This window comes from Branchiostoma lanceolatum, chromosome 8, assembly GCF_035083965.1.
Source record: "Branchiostoma lanceolatum isolate klBraLanc5 chromosome 8, klBraLanc5.hap2, whole genome shotgun sequence".
NCBI lineage: Eukaryota > Metazoa > Chordata > Leptocardii > Amphioxiformes > Branchiostomatidae > Branchiostoma > Branchiostoma lanceolatum.
Genome location: NC_089729.1, coordinates 19,193,592 through 19,211,056, shown reverse-complemented (window position 1 = coordinate 19,211,056; position 17,465 = coordinate 19,193,592). Strand labels below are relative to the sequence as shown.

General features: G+C 42.1%; 1 protein-coding gene across 1 annotated transcript; it reads right to left on the bottom strand.

The window, feature by feature from the left end:
- Window positions 1–2,461: 2,461 nt before the first annotated feature.
- LOC136440356 (peroxidasin homolog) lies at window positions 2,462–13,612 on the bottom strand. The gene is made up of 9 exons (XM_066436362.1): window positions 13,487–13,612; window positions 12,248–12,386; window positions 11,924–12,138; window positions 9,832–10,011; window positions 9,227–9,454; window positions 8,805–8,825; window positions 7,239–8,091; window positions 4,079–4,239; window positions 2,462–3,510 (listed from the first exon to the last, which is right to left on the bottom strand). The coding sequence occupies exons 1-9, from the start codon at window positions 13,572–13,574 to the stop codon at window positions 3,335–3,337; spliced, it is 2,061 nt and encodes a 686-aa protein (XP_066292459.1). The 5' UTR covers window positions 13,575–13,612; the 3' UTR covers window positions 2,462–3,334.
- Window positions 13,613–17,465: the final 3,853 nt, after the last annotated feature.

Here is a 17,465-nt window from a genome sequence, read left to right as displayed (position 1 = left end):
TTGATTTCGGCAGAACTCTGAGAAACTATAACCGTACAACTCTACCTACATATAGGACCGAACGTCTGAAGAATTCGTTTCTGTTTCATGCAACAAAACTGTACAACCAGTCTCTTTCGTGAACTTTTTAACGTGTGATATGGTAAAAAGCATCGTTTTTAAAATGCATTAATCAATAAATCGTCTTAACATGTATATTGGTGGTTATTTACTGATAGGTATTTCAAAACGTAATTCCTGCCCGACGTTTAGTCTTAAATGCCACACAAGCTTGCAACTATCTTATAATTCAAGGCCGTTTTTAGATCAAATCTGTGACCTGTGTTTTGTAAGTAAACAAAGACCCCTTCTCTTTCCCTCTCCTCAGTTGTCTCTCCCCAATCTCTCTCTCGATCTATCTATTTATATTTACATTAGGCCACACCATCTTAATTTTATGGATGACATCCGCGCGCGCATTGATTTTCGCCTGTTCTCAAAAAAAAAAAAAAAAAATCACCTCCGAAGAGGCTCCGAAACTTGTAGACTCATACTGCCGCAAAGGGGCAGCATTGAGCCGGCTTGTCGTAATACACTATATACACTCACATTGTCTAACACAACTGGTATGTATGTGACTAGGAGTGATTTGAAGAGGGCGCCGCCCCTCATGAGCCCAGTAGTATTTTGTTAATGATATGACAATACTTATCATTGTACATGTCTGTATTAAACTGAATGATATTATCTCTGGCTGGGTTGCCTACAGAGTTTGATGTTTTGCTCAGACTGAAGGCGTGATGTTGTGTACACAGCCGAAGACATTTTTCTTTTCTTTGAACGGCCAAATGTTACATATGGGTCTTTAAACCAGGCATCATCCATGTTAAAAGCACTTTGATATGAGCTAATTCCAACAAATAAAGACTAGTTTGTTTGTTACATTGTGTTCTGTGGTTTAATTCGCAATACCAGCTTTGTAGTCCTCCGGTTTATCATCTTTTTTTTTATTTTTACTAGATTTTTTTTTTCGCCCTCTCGCATTAGTTTTGGGGACTCCAGAGGATATCATCCATAAAATTAAGTTGGTGTGGCCTTAATATTGTTCAGAATGTCATGATAAAACATGTGAGTGCCATGAGATTTGCAAATAAAGCTGATATTTACTTGACATACTGTAATAAAACTTTCTTGACGATTTTAAGTTTAAGTTTTTGGAACTCTACGTTTGTGTTAATTTGTATTAGAATTATGTGATATGATAAGATTTTAGATGATAATCTAGGAACAAAAAGGCAGTACATGTCGATATTACGTAACCTACAACAACAACAAAAAACTCAACAGCAACCCCCGCATATATCATCTTTAATATTGTATTATAGCCAGCTGAAATATAACAGAAATATACCGTAGTAACAAAATGTGGTCAAACGTGATCATATCGCAACACAACAAAGGCAAACATGAGTATAGTCGTTTAAAGATTTGTCACCATGTTGCTCGTGTAATAGCGATCAGTACTTTCTATCATAGTTTTACAAAACACAAGTATTAATAGAACCAACCAGAAATGCTGTAGATTGCCGCATTTAATGATGTTTACAATGTCCTACTTATACGGAACAAAGATTAAATCTAATACAGATCACGGAGTGCAAGGCTGGTGCAACATTACTCAAGAAAAGTACAGACTGATATGGTTCATTTACTAATCTCATAAACCGTTATGAAAAATATAACTACTTAAGTACATCGGCATATGTAGCTATGAAGTAGACATACAACACCTCATTGTGTATTCTTTTAATATTGTATAACCTAGAATCTAAGTTTAAATTATGCAACTTCAAGATTAATGTAGCATGCTTGTATTAATGTTGTGTAACGTAGAATCTTGGTGTATATTCAACTAGATCAATGTGACCAGGCAGTAGTCGTTTACTACGTATTACCTTACACTGTGCCTGTTACGACTATTATGTTTTTGATTTGACTAGACTAGATTGGACTTTTGAATGCTGAATGTACCAGCTATAATATACGCCAAAAATAGCTACTCTAGCAACTGGATAGAATTGTGAAAAATTTCAAAATTCAAAATTTCATCCAGTCGCTTTAATTGAGTAACTATTTTTGCCGTATCTCATTACCAGGATGTCTAACCTTCATCAATGGCCAGCTGCAAGAGTGCCTTTATACACCATTCTGGAGCAGAAGTGCGCATCAGCCTAGCTTAGGGCTATGATATATGATTATATATATGATTATATGATTATAGCATCAACCCTAGATTTTACCGAATACTAGTAAAATTATGTACGTCTTAAAAGTATACCCGGCATACGTCGTCACGAAACAACTATCAAAATGATTTTTTTTAAAATTCCTTATTCCTTGATATGGTTTAGAGACTGCTAAAACATGAATTTATAGACGCGTGAATTAATTCCTTGCATATTTTCAAAAACAACAGAAAAAAGAAACTTAAAGAAGTTATTCTTTAAGAAAATCTAATGACATCAGATAATTGCATGGAAATGGCAAAATTCAATTTAGGAAGTCAGATTAAGGGGAAAAAAATTGCTCAGTTAGCATAAAAACTTGCAGTACTTAGTGCATATCAGGTAGTAATATATTCATGAGCCAAATCTGAACGCTACTTTTAGACAAAGGCAACCGCTGTCAATGTTCGAAACCGAAGAAAGGTTGATGATCGTCTTTCCTCTACAAATAACCGGTTCGTATAATTGTAGAATATTGAGCATATCAAAAAGAGTCCCGTACTTTTGTTTGATTTGGGATCCACCTAGCAGGTTTTTTTTCTTTACACATAGACGACCATTGCCTCCAGACCACTTTCAACTTCCATTTGATCATGGCTGACAACCATGCGTGAGCAAGGTCGTCTGTGTTTGGTAGTTGGTCTCAAAAGTCGATTTAGTTGAAACTTCAGTTTTCACACGAGGCCCTAAAGGTGTAAATGGGGCTTCCAGTATAGAACTGAAATGCCTTTTGTTTGTATTCTCCAAAGATGTATACCTGTCCTGATCTTTAGTCAAACGTAAAACATACGTACATCATACATGCATCATAATTTCATGTAATGACACATGCAACGTTTACGCTTTCTTTGATTATGGTTACTATAACATGTAGTGTATGTCTGGAAGGAAATTTGAAACATTCTCCAATGTCGGCTTAAAATATCCCTACATCTGCTTTGAGATTCACCTTACTGTGTTTTGGGGTCTTACGGTATTGGGCGATTTGATGTTCTAAGGTTTAGAACTACAAACGAAACGTTTCACTCAATGCATGCAGACTGAACCGGGTATGTCATAAGGCAATGGCACTACTCCTGCCAAAAGGAGAGGTCCATCTGGGGCAGTAGCTGGCAATCAACCAGCGGGTTGCCCCCTCCGTGCCCCCTTGGCTGCCAGAAGACGTCCGGCGGCATGTGGACAGTGTCGTCCGTGTTGTCGCACAGGATGCGGGCCAGACCGTTCTTCTTTATTTCGGCAAGTTGATCTGGAGAAGAAAGCACACAGAAAGTATTGTAAGACACCCCCTTCGTCCTAGAGATTTTTAGTTTTACTATCAACTGGTGCAATAGACCCCTTTCCAAACGCATGCGCCATTTTGAATCTGCTCTCGCAAGAGCACAATCTCACGCGTGCGTGAGTGATTTCACACGCGAGCGGTAATACGGGCAGCGCTAATGAGCGCATCATCTATGTTTACACGACGTGCGTAGTTTCCCCGGATAATTCTATGTCAAGTCGAGACAAAATAACACAAAATCGCATTTGTGACGAGAATGAGCCACGTACTTACAGTTTTACATTGCATTATCACATTTTAAAAAGTGATAAAAAATTATACTGTAACTTGAAAAAAAAAAGGCGGAAGGAGTCTGCAACAGAGGCTAGCCGTGAAGGTAGAAGGCATGTTCTTTTTCACTCATGCCTTCACTAAACGAAACCAGAACTTAACGCAAGCGTAATTATACATAAAACATGCTACCGTTAAAAATGCAACCTTTTTGCATGCTTTAAGATCAGGTTGCGTGCTGTGCTTATGAAAGATTTCTACTGACCTAGGGTAAACTGGCCCTCGTTCTCAAACCAGAAGCGGTCGCCCCTCCTCAGCTTCTGAAACTGAAGCCCCATCAGATTGGCGAAGGTCCAGCCGACCACGGCGTTGGCCACCGGCTCCTCGGAAAGAGCTCCGCTGAACAGGTCAATGTCGTCTACATTGCTGCATATAATCAAAAACAAATACATTTCAATCGCAATGACAATTCAATAGACCTATAACTATTTTACCTCCTTTTAACGGTGGTATAGTGTATTAGGTCTCTGTGTGGGTGTGGGTGGGTGTTTGTGTGTTTGTGTGTGTGTGTTTATTATGTTTAGCCATAAGTATGGCTAAACATATTGTTTTCTCTCATGTTTCTTCTTCTTCTTCTTCTTCTCCTCCTGTCAAATCTTCAAATCGATTCATCTCTGTCATTTTTTGACCAAATGACCTGAAATTTGGTACAGAAGTAATGTAGGCAAAAACCAATGTGCGTTCTTTTCCTTTTTTTTGATATTGACCTTGAAAGTGATTTTATTGAGGTTTTTAGGCTATTTTTAGCATATCTTGGCCTCCTGCGCCCTGGTATTTCAACCGAATGACCTGAAATTGGCTGTATATGTGGCTTGAACAAATATTTAAAGGACTACATTCCCATTTTTGGCATACATATATTCAAAACGATTTATTTTGGGCTTTCTTGACAATATTTGCCACTTCTGTCACTTTCAATACTACATATGACCTACAGGTCATTGACCCCAAGTGCCTTGCACCTGGCCAAGCTGAAAGTTTGCTTACGAGGAGGAAAGACCGGACATAAACATTTAACGTGATTATCGGGAAAACACCATGTTCCGTTAAACTCAGTGGTTAAATTGCAGTAGGAAATTTTATAACAGAAAACAAGTTAAATCAATGATTTTGTGAATGTTTATTCTAGCATTAGTTATTCCAGATATTTTCAAACTCCAAATTCTTCAACACAACACGGGAGATCGTTTCTCCTCAGACTGGCGCGACACTCCTGTCAAAATTGATTGATGATCTCTCTCTGCCGCCGACTTCATACATGATCAAAGGCGGGTGGAAGGCGGTGCGCGGGGAAACTTAAATATATAATGTAGCGAAGTGTTGCACAAGGAATTCTCACGCTGAGGGGTACATGAAATAATGCTTACAAAATAGACCTCTATGAATCGGGCTACATTCAGCAATGGTAGACGGATTCGGGGCATGCCGCGCAAAACACATGGTCTCACTGGGGACAGGCGTTTTGGTCCCGCACGTTGTCGCAGCGGTGCGTCGCCGCTACGCGATCGAAAGCACGCCGCTGTCTGTCTCGGACCAACACGCGTCTCCCGTGATGTGTAGCGTCCACCACCAGGACTTCCTTCATGTCCTACGTACGGGCGTATGGATCGTAGAATTCGGCAAAAAAGGAATGATTAGGCCAGTAGAGTCAGTCCCCGGTAAGGTCAATGATTCGCCCGTATGCGCTAGCTTGTAACGTTAAATGAATGTATCCTCTGGTGGCCAAACTTCACTGACAAACTTTCTCCCTATTATCATCATGAGCTTGCGTTAGTCTGGTACTAGTGACTATTATGTGCCGGGAATGTTTATCTATCGCACGCCTTGGAAGGAAGTTCAACCATGATAAATGGTCGGCCGTTGCGAAAATTTGGAATCCCATGCTGTTGATTTTCGTGATTGAATCTGTAAGAAAATATATTTTCATGTCGTTCATGTTTTTGGGACGGAAGCCGGGACGGGGTGAATTTTTTCTATCATTTTCGTCCCGTTAGTAATGCAAATCGAATCGTGTTGCACAAGAGGCAAAACACTAAAAACGTGGGTCTTGTGGAGTGTTTTGGAGCGGGAAAATGCCGGATATCAGCGGTGCCGAACAGTGTACATCGTCGCGCGCGGGTGACGCTCCGTCAAATCAAATCCGCTGGTGGTCTAGCGCGGCCACCGAAAATAGGCAGAAACACACAGGAGGACTTAGCACCTTCGTTTATGAGGGCAATTGTGAAAATCTTTTGTTACAAATTGTTCGAACATTGAAACATTTGGATAGATGGTTTGAAACTGTTCTAAATAAAGAGATTTTTGTGTAGTTACGTTCGAAATGTTTCCAACGTATGTGAAATAAGTTCAAACATGTTATAAGTTTCAATTCTAATTGTTTGAACACTTAAGAACTATTGTGACTTAGACATTCTTTTAATCAAAATAGTTCAAACATATTACAAATATTATATTAAACCCTCTCGGTGACTTTGAATTGACTCAAATATGTTGTTTTTGGTCATTTCCTTCGTCTCCTGTCAAATCTTCATATGTATACTATGGAAAACTTCATTCTTCCCTGGGGTTGATCTTTTTTAATTCAATTTTGAACTGGGTTGATTATGCGCAAGAGTGTAATTTTCAGCGGATATTTTTCGACTGGTTTACATGGAAATGGCACGGAATATCCCGTTCTTGCAAGGGGAGGATTCTTTAATTATTTCTTTCAATTTTGAGCTGGAATGATCATGAAAAAGTCCATTTTTTAGCAGAAGTGTATTTGTTAATTAATTAGTGGATATGGTTGTGGACTGGTCCATATTGTGTTGAGGTGCTACTGGAAGACTCAATTTTGGACTGGGGTGATTCATTTTTTTAGTGCAAGTATTTTAGAATGGTCCATTGTTATTTTGGGAGAGTCCATTTTTTGCATGGCGAGGAGTATGGCTAAACATGCTGTATTTGCTCGCAAATGTTGCCTTTCTAGTTTGTGTTTGTTTTTATGATAACGTGGATGCTATAGAGTGATATGATATAAGGCGAAAGATGGTGCAACTGGAGATTATTACTACGGGACGATGAGGCTGGCTTGACCTAGGTCCATGCATGCAAAGACAACAGGAACACGTACAGACATAACGATAGAGAAGTTGGCAATAAAATGTGTATGGAAGTCTTATCTAGCTAATAGAGAGTAAACGATCTACATAGCATTAATAAATCTAACTTGCTTACTTGGTACAATAAATAAATCGCAAATAATGTTGACAATCGCAAATAAAAATAACTAAACGCCCGTCGCAGCAAGAAGGAAAGGTTTAACTTTTGGAAGTCACCTAGACCGAATATAAAAGTAACGACAGAATTAAGTAATTAGGTCTTACTTGTACAGATACTGCAGCGTCCGTCGGGTGGTTGAATTGGTGATCTCCGATGCCAGCTGCCCGAAGTTCCTTACCCTGCGCAGTCCGCTCTTTTTCCTCCAGTCGTTGTAGCCGGGCAGTCCGTGGTCCCTCCCTCGCTGGATGTTCAGGGCCGCCAGGTCCAGGGCGAATTCGGTGGAGGGTTTAGCAAACAGGTGCCGGGTCAGGCCAGGGACCATGAAGGGGTCGAAGTCCTGATGGGGCTGGCGGGTCAGTCCACGTAGGATGGAGTCCGGGCCGCCTTGACCGTTGTCCCTGATATAGATCGGGTTGAAGAAGCTAGAGGCTAGATCAATCGGGTCGAGGGCGGCATCCCCCAGATCTGTATGGATGTTTGGATGCCCGCGGTTCAGTTCATTTTGGACGAGACTGTGGCCGAAACGGAATAACGCAGTGGCAAACACGTTAAAGATGGAGGGGTTTACGGACTCCTTGTACCCGGTGTAGAAACCGCTTGAAGTGAGAGTGAGACCAAACTTGGCCATCGCGTCGGGTCCGATGACATGGGGGAGAAACTCGCCGTACGTTATCTTCTGCATCAGCGCACCGACGATCTTCCTGGTCTCGTAGAACACCCGGTCGTCGTCCCAGCTCGGGTTGAGTTGGGAGAGCCGCCTGGCGATCCGGTTGTGTTCCCGCAAGAAGAGGGTGTGCATGGAGGTTAACCCTGGCTGCTCGTTCACGCGGACGTCTCCTGCTTGCGAGCACGCCTCTTCGCCATCGATGAGCACTTCGCACTCGAAATCCTCCGCCATGGCCCCTGGCAAGAGTTCCATCCTATCACCGTTCGGCTTGGACTTCAGCAGACCGCGTGCTGCAAATAGACATAATCCATGTTATAAAGTCAAGTCAAGTCCAATACTAGGTCGACTGGAAAGCTGAGTTTCCCCAACTACCCACCTTTTGCCTTTCCTCTCCTGCCTTGTTAATTTTTCTCGTTTCATACATTTTTTGAAGCCAACTTCGCAGACATTCTGAGTGCCCAGCCATGTGTTTTTCTGTTTCCTACGGCTTTTTAACTCCAAGAAAAATGGATGTCTTTTTTTTATTTTGGCGTGTTTGACTCTGTGTCTTTCAGCTTGTCTGTCTCTCTGTCAATCTTTTTTTCTGCTGATTTGCAAATTTATTATCATACGAACCCTACTGGGATGGTCTGCATTAGGGTTGGTCTATTGTAATAACAAGTTTGGTCATATAGGCATACGGAAACCCATGTGATCATAAAACAGTCCCAAAAAGCCATAGAAAGTCGTCATCCAACTAGAATTTCAGCCTAAGATGGTACATTACTGCTCATATGTCGGTAGTACTTTGTGACTTAAACTGACGAAAACGGAAGACACACAGATAGATTTAAGTTAAGACAACTGGATGTGTCTGTAGAAATCGATAACACCAAATAATTTTCAGTTGCAAGTTTTCTTTAACCTAGGTTGACAAGGTTTTAAAGAAGATTTTGGCAAAAAATCAAGTTACTGCAGCAATATAGAGCTATAAATCAAGTTGTATTACAATCGAATGATCTACCTTCACTTGTTCCTGGCATATCTGAAAAAGAAAACAAATAAATCGTTAGAAGGAATTATAGTAATTCATGTAATATCCATCCGTGAGAGAAGTGAGTCAAACGCAAAAAGCTGTAAAGGTGCCATTAAACAACAGTTTACCTGACCCACTTATGCACAGCTGTTGTAGGAGACTAAAATCTAAACTGTAAATGTATTAGAATGCATATAGGTATTTCTGTAAGCCAAATGTGAATTTTCAGTTCTGAACTCCAATTTGTTTGCCCTTTATCTTTGGTGGTCCCAGCTTTACAGGGGATCTGTTTCCTTATACTACTACCTTAATACATCCTTAGGCCCCTTCTCATTGGACCCGCGGCACACTGGCGGCGTCACTGCAGCCGATCAAATTAACAAAGCACACAAAGCTTAAAAATGTATTACCTCTGAGGGCCTCCATTTCTTCGTCCGAGGAGCCGTACACGTTGGAGGCATCTATGAAGGCGGTGATCTGGTTGATCTGCTGCCGGCGGCCCATGCGGCACCCTCGGTTGGGACAGGGCCGTGAGCGGGAGAACGGTAGACAGCGCATTCCGCTGAAGTCAGGCTCGCCGTCTGGGATGGGGATGTTGAAACATCTCTCATCCGTGGAGTCACAGGTACAGTCGAAACCTGAGGAAATATAATCACTCATTAGATTGTTCCAACGACGATTTATTGAAGGGGTCTTTAATTATGAACCTGCTTGCACCTATCCCTTCGTATAAATTTTAAGAAAAGTGCATTACACACTTTGCACATTCGAAAACGTACGAGTCTTATAAACAACGGACGAAGCAATGTGTGAAAAAAATTGCAAAAGATATGCAGTGATTGTGCGGTTTTTGACCTTCTTGATTTTTAAAATCGAAGCGACATATTGGCGACATATTGCTCCACTTTGCGAATGCATTTCATAATTTGGCGCAAGTGAGATACCTGCTCTACTGTAAAGTAAAGATTCAAACTGATGTCTTTTGTTTGGGGCAAGCTTATTGAACAAAAATTACCGTCTTCTTGAAATGTTGGTGTCAGGGTGAAGTCGTGGTCAAGGAACTGCCCCCATTGCATCACCATGTGGCTGAGGTCGGCGTGGGGCCTCGACATGTCCTCGTGGAGAGTGATGCTGACACGTTTGGCGGTCGGAAGGGCGGCGCCGCCTCGACCCTTAGTACGGGGTGCGCTTATACCTAGAGATACAGTTCAGTTTCAACCATGAGTTCCATTATGTTCATAAAGTAAGCGTTAACAAAGTTCTATCATGACCGTTGTAGTGTGAAGAATGCGATCCTAAACGTAAATGAAGGCTCCCGTAAATAATTTCATCACGGTGGTGAATGACTGAGTGGCAAGGTTCTTTTATTCACAACCAAGCATTTTACAAGAGCCGACGTTTCGACGACTGTCAGTCATCTTCATCAGGGCAATACTGACTGGTTCACAGTGCACAGTAGCTTTAGTAACACCTAGCTTCAGTGCACTGTGAACTAGTCAGTATTGCCCTGATGAAGATGACTGACAGTCGTCGAAACGTCGGCTCTTGTAAAATGCTTGGTTATGAATAAAAGAACCTTGCTATTCAGTAGATTCAGGCTATTCAGATCTGAACGTCTACTTCAGTCAATATAAAGTCAAGTGGCGTCGTGTGGCGCAACTGTAGAACGCGCGGCTGTCAAACAATGGGTCATGGGATCTAATCCCAGGTTGTGCCCTTTGGAAAGGCACTTGACACGACTTTCCTCACTTCACTCAGGTGTAAATGAGTGATGGCAACCACTCGAATTATCTTTATTCGTATTCAGATACATAGTACAGATACATGGTACAAATACATAGTACAGATACAAATACAGATCGAGTATGGTGACCGTGTCAATTGACACGGTAGCCTTCGCATGAATTTGTTTAAGGTAGATGACAGGTTGCGAATCTGAGACCCACACACTTTGGGCATCCGCCATCTCCAGCGGCACCAATTCGAGGGAGACGTGCTGGTTCTGGTTGGGATGCTTGCAGCGAGCTGCCGGATGACTCTTACACTCGAGGTCCGCCTTGATAACGCCAGCCCGCCTGGCGCTGCTCTCGTCCGCCAGTTGAAGACAGCTGCCGTTGGAGACTTGTCCCTCTAACTGAGGGGGGAATGCGTGTAAAGTGCCTTTCCCAAGGGCACAACGTCTGGGTGCAAGTTCGGACATGTCTGTGGGCACAACCCTGGGATTCGATCCCGGGTCCCATTGTTTGACAGCCGTGCGCTCTGCACTTGCGCCACACGACGCCACACGTGTAAATGAGTACCTATCTCATTTAGGGTTAGGGACGTCCCTCGGGTAGGACGTTAAATGGAGGTCCCGTGTTTGAGGAGAGTCACACCTTGAGCACGTAAAAGAACCCACCACATCTTTCGAAAAAGAGCAGGGGCATGCCCCGATGTGAGTGGACCAAAAACATTCCGGCCTAAATGGGGTAGGGAATTTCCCGAGCAGCCTTCGTAACCCCTGCTTCTCCTAGTGGGTCAGTGAAGTCAATACTTGTCTCGAGCATTGATATTTCTGACCTAGGGTGAAGAGATGCTGCTACAGTAAGAATTAGTTCAGTGCTTTGATGAGTGGCCCCCTATGGCCTTGCACTGAGCGAGTTCGTTAAAAAAAAAAAGTCACACACGTTTGGGACCGCATTTCTCACACTGTAGCAGAGCCATTTAGCTGCAGTGCAAAGTTGAACCAGTCAGTATTTGATTACCGTGGCCCCTAAGAAGGTGACAGACGGTCCACGACACTTTGGCTAGGTATTTGCTTTGGTTATTAAAAAAAATCACATTGGTAGCCAGTTCAGTTTTTTTCTCTTTTCTCGAATATAATCGAAACGTACCCGTGCATTTTGGATTTACCAGTACATGTACATATAGCGGGCATTAAGGTTTTTTCTTAAAGCACCACTGACTAAAACTCGTTTGTACACTGTACTTGTAGAATATGTAGAGTAGAGTACTCTCGAGTATCGCTTGTTTTAAACACAGCATAAGGGATAATTGTTTCCGCTTATCGGTTTTCAACAAACAGGACGGAGCTTATCGTATCAAAACGTTCGTAGATAGTAACTTACCATCGTCATATTTTGGTTGAAGCATTCTCTCGAAAGGCTGTTCTGCACTTCCCCACAGGGGGTGGACCCGGTTGTTGCAACGGCCGTCTGCCCTACGGAACTCTGGGACCGTCGGTGTCGGGCAGCGATTGGGTCCAATTGATGTGTCGTCACAGATACGGATCACGTGTCGAGATTTCACACGAGACAGCCTCGCAAGACTGAAGCCGTAGGGACTGTGGAGAGCATTAGAATATCATTCTCCAATCTATGTGATAATTACAAAATGCCGAAAAAGTAAGATAGGTTCACGATACTTTGCTACCGGAAGTCACGGCGTCTTACCGGGATGTCAATCTCTTGGCGATTCTCTCCAAGACAAGAGCAGATTTGCTAAGTTTGACCGCCATGGGTTTGGACGGGTGAAACGCTTTGAGAAACCGCAGGCTGACTGGCACGTTTCCCCAGGTTGGCCGTTGGGACTCTAAGAGACATGGAACCATAATAAGCAACACACTTTCAATGTGGCCTTTTACATCTTATCAAGCACTTAAAGGAGTCCTAAATTCCAGAAGGCGGTGTTATTTTCCACTAGATTATGTATCAATCAATACATAATCAGCCGACTTTGTGCAGAATTCCGCTTGTGGTGAATTACACAAGGTGTGTTTTTTAAAACAATGTGATACTCACTAAACCCCTGGAGACCCTACCAGTGTATTCCATATGCGTTAACATACATTTTTAAACGTGGATATTTTCGTCGTAAATGAGGGTTGGTTAAGCACAATAAGAAGGCCAATTGTTAATAAGATTTAAAGGAACACATAGCAAGACGAGTTTTTCTTAACCACCCTGACATCATTTTTGGAATCTAACTTTTGTCAGGCATTGTCAGGTGCATTTTAAAAAACACATAGGCTGAGGGTCACCTGGGGAATTTGGTAGAATACTGAATGCTTTTGGATGCGCACGGGACTAGTGGGTACTTTATTGTATACTGTAAAAAATATTCATTTCTACTTCCTAAAATTACCATCCATTGGAAAATAACTCCCCCCTCTGGGGTTTAGAACTCCTTTTAGTATTAATTGTATATCTTTTCAACGTAACAAAAATTTTGTTACAGGTCGTTTCGCTACATTGTCAGTACACTACAGAGCGTTTCTCGGCAAGGCAAATTGTTTCGCTGCATATTAGAAGTCATTTCGCTTCATTTCAATGTTATTTGTCTAAATATGTCTAGACCGAAATAATTTGAAAGTATATTGATATGGTACACATCATTATTTACCTTTGTTTATGTGTATTCATATTCAATACATACATATTCATGGTGCCCCAACGACCCAAATAGAGGTCAAGGAATAGGTGAGGTGATGTGCATTGAGAAACTTTCGACATGCCATACTGGGCTTGACCGAACAACTACTCATTGCACGCCCCCCCCAAAAAAAACACAATTCTGAAAACTTCTAGAGCATGGTTCGAAACCGTCAGGAAAGTTGACATTTTGATTTTCAGCCCGCAAAGAAATGACAAATACGTACTTAAACTTACAAGTAGATTGAAATGTTGGCTTACCCTCTGCTTCGGAAATTGCCGCGGCTAGAATCCTCCGAAGTTCTTTGTTAGAGGGTTTCGCACAGGTTGCCATGGCAAAAATGGCCATTAGGACAAGGAGCAGACTGTAAGAAACAAAAATGCGTTAATAACACGCATTAGCACACGCAGACAAACACACGCGATCACACACACACAAACAAACATATCATCACACACACACACACACTAATGCACACGCACACATGCACACATACGTCATCACACACACACACACATACCACACACACACACACACCATCACACGCACACACACACACATCCACACAAACACACACACATTTAGCATACCGACATAGACAGGCCAAAACATTACCTCCGATCTGAAATTTGTTATTCAATTGTATCACTAGAAGTTGAGGTGAAGCATGGTGCTTTTCCAAGTATCGTGCAGTATGACTTTGACTTATTTTATGCCCTGCATACCGGGTCAGCCCTGCTCTTCCAGCCAGGTATCCATTTTTTCAAAGTGTTGGGATGTGTGTTGGCTCGATTATTCGCCATTTTAAAGTTTTTGCAATCTTTTTATTTGCCTCTGTTAATCAGAATAAGGGGAGGTATGCAAAACCGTTACGGTGATTTTATGCATTTATTGTTAAATCAAGCTAGTTGGGAGCTTCATGATATAGGTGCTCATCTTTGGATTCTGGTCTTATCACTAGTCAGTGAAAACACCTTCTTTTTGTTCTTTTTACTTCGGTTTTTGACAGGCAAGGACGACGTGGCACTGTATAACTTATATTAACAGTGCCACGTATAGATAACAACATGCCCATTTCTTTATACACCTGGGCGAAGTGACGAAAGGGGCTTTCATAAGGGCACAACATCGGTGGCGTCAGGGGGATTCTAACTCGGGACCTCTTGATGATTCTGGGCCGAACACCCTGCCGTTACGCCACACAACCTTAAAGCTTCTGGTTGGAACACGAATAGGAAAACAAAAACACGGACTTTCGTTTGATACAAGTTTACTCCGTTGAAATAAGTTAAAACATCTAGAATTGAGACACGGAACCATATAAAGTAAACAAAGTCATGATCTACTGTAAAAGGGCAAATGTTCGCCATGTTTTATTTTCGCAGTGACACCATCAAACACCGCAATATTCTTTGTTTCGTTCTGCCTCAGTCCGCCTACGAGTTGTTTCAACTGCAAACTTCAAATCCACCGCCAAAACTCCATTCCCCCCTTACTCCGAAATTAAATTACCGTACACCCCTCCTCTCTTACAGTGCAAAGTTCTTCTACTGAGATAAGTAGTGGTTTTGACTATGTTTTGTTCTCCCGTCAATGTTGACTGATGAGTTACGAGACACGTGTGTGTGCCCTCTGGTTTAACGATGTGGGTTTGCCGCAGGCACTGCAGCTGGCCGTGTTGCTCTCTGTGAGCTACGTCGGGGCGAAAGGTTAGCCGTGGCGACTAACAAAGGGTGTGTTTGCTTGATATTACATGTACTAGCCCTTCTTAGTCGTGGGGCAGTACAGTATCTCACACCAGGTCGAGTGCGTCCGGCCGTTTTCTTTGGACGACGGTTCCGATGCTTATTCTCCCTGAACTTACAACGCACTTACCTGCGTTTACGGGGGCTTTAGCAACGCCGGAAACCCCAAGTCCACCCACAGTGTGGTCAGACACAGCAGGAGTCAATAGAAAACAGTATCGGGGCGGCCATTTTCCGTCAAATTCAGGGAGAATGACGTAATGAAAACCACGCAGTCTGATTGGTGCGTCTACTCACATGACTAGGCCCACACATACAAAAACAAACAAACATACGCACACACACAGACACGCGCTCGCGCGCAGAGTGAGAGAGAGAGGGGCTTACCATAAATCTTTCATGACCGCCATTATTCTCAATTCTATTTTATTAGAATGGGCTCGTTAAAAATTAGTTCCATAATTGTTACAAACAATAGCCAAATTCTCCTATGCTAAACAATGACACATCAAGCTACAAAGCAAAAAATATAGATTTTCCTCATTAGTTATGCAAATTAAGTCCCAATTAGCATAATTTGCACTCCATTGTGTACATCTCTGTCCAAGCTACCTGCATACCAAATATCATGGAAATCCAACGTTCCTCTGTTCAGCTATTCTCCTCAGAAGATTTTCACAATAACGCCCCTGCAGTTCCAGAACAAGCTGCTAGGGAACCCAAACCTACACCACTTCTTCATTACATCACAAGCAATCTGCCAATAAAAAAATAAGACCATAGCATGTCCAGGTCAAAAGATAGAAAAAAATTAAGTTCTGCTGCAGTACCAAGTAATGTACCAGGGGGCCCAAAAATTGACCTTGAATTTTGGCATCACAACACCCGCCTACATACCGAATATCATCGTAATCCATCAAGAGGTTCTTGAGTTAAGCTGCTTAAAGTAGTCCGGAAACACACAGACACACAGACACACAGACATACACAAACACATTTTTCATGGAGATAACTAGCATAGTAAACTAGAGGGTACAAGAGTCATTCTTTAGTCAAAATTAAAATAGAGCTAAAACCACTACTGAACTTGACCGACTTCGACAGTAAACTCCGTGTACCAATCCTATTGAAAACACTTAATCTGAGACAGACAACAAGATGATTAATGTAGACTTTCTAAAATCCCTGCATGATTGAAAGAGATGACAAAAAGACTATTGTACAGTTGTGAAGACCTAAAGTGGGCACTAGCATCTTGCTAACTGTAATGTGCCTTTTTGTAAGAAATTACACTTTGCGAATTTTCGGCAATTTTTCCTTGCGGTCACACAGACGTGCGGCGCACAGGTAAAATACATGTGGTCACTGAGTGTCACATTTTCTGTTTTATCCCCAGATCAGATGCAAGATAACTTTGTTGGAAATTGCTTGTCGCTGAACTATATTTGAGGTTCATCAAAAAGAAATTTGCATTGATTGCGCCAATTTTCGCCATGTGTAATCTGTGAACTTTTAGAAAGCTTTTTAGATTTTGAAAAAAGAGCAAGTTTTGGCGACAAATTGGCACCGATTTGCGCCTCTTTGGGACAGCCTTTCGCAATTTGGCCCGATAATAAGGCGCAGCCAAGTGAGATAGCTACTTCAGTCACAAGCTTGTATTGTGAGGAGTCATATCGGTGGAAGATACCATATAATTGACCTTTACCATGTAACGGCTTGTTTGACGCACTCTGGCGCAAGATTAGAATACTAGAGCAGACAACTAAGCGTAATTTACCCAAGCGTAAATAATGGATGAACAATCCCGGCTTCGAGTGATCGTAGAAAAACATTAACACAAAATTCAACGGGTTTACGAATCACGTTGCCACAACTTCAGAAGTGGTGCATGGTCATGGATAGCTCGGTTACGTTTTACACTTGTGGAGAAAGTCATGTTTTGCAATTTGACGTAGTTTTGTGGTTGTTTTGGCTTTTTTTGTAGATGAATACAACGCTTTAAAAGCTGCGGATGGATTGTAGTGACATTTGATATGTAGAAATGTCTTACCCTACCGTAGAGATTAATCTATTTTCAGCCCACTAAAGTTGGTTGAATCGAACGTACGAATGGCTAGGCTAGCGGACGTGAGATCGAGAGGTCACGGGTTAGATTCTTTGCTTTTCTGGCTAAACGCAGTTTATGCCTGGGACATGCATTTAACACGACTTTCCTCGCTCCAACCGTGTGTAAAAATGGGAACCTGACTTTGGGGGCGGAGGTTAAAGGCAGTAAAAGACGATTGGGCTCCGTCTTCCAATATAGTGCCCTAAACACAATGGATAACAACCCACTGTCCCTACCGCCTCCAAATAGGCCATGGGACTTCCATTAGTTTTACCTTTTACAACAATCTCAGGCAGTTTAAGGCCTGTGACAATTTCTGTCGAACATGAATTTCGAACCGGTCAGTGACCGCACGTAACCTTGCGAGACCGTGACGTTTGCAGAATG

Excerpts from the sequence above, each read along its gene's own strand:
- LOC136440356 (XM_066436362.1), bottom strand. The coding sequence starts at position 13,574 with ATGGCCATTTTTGCCATGGCAACCTGTGCGAAACCCTCTAACAAAGAA. Across the intron at positions 12,139-12,247 it reads GCCAAGAGATTGACATCCCG|TCCCTACGGCTTCAGTCTTG; the intron begins GTAAGACGCCGT and ends TGCTCTCCACAG. Across the intron at positions 9,455-9,831 it reads ACCAACATTTCAAGAAGACG|GTTTCGACTGTACCTGTGAC; the intron begins GTAATTTTTGTT and ends ATATTTCCTCAG.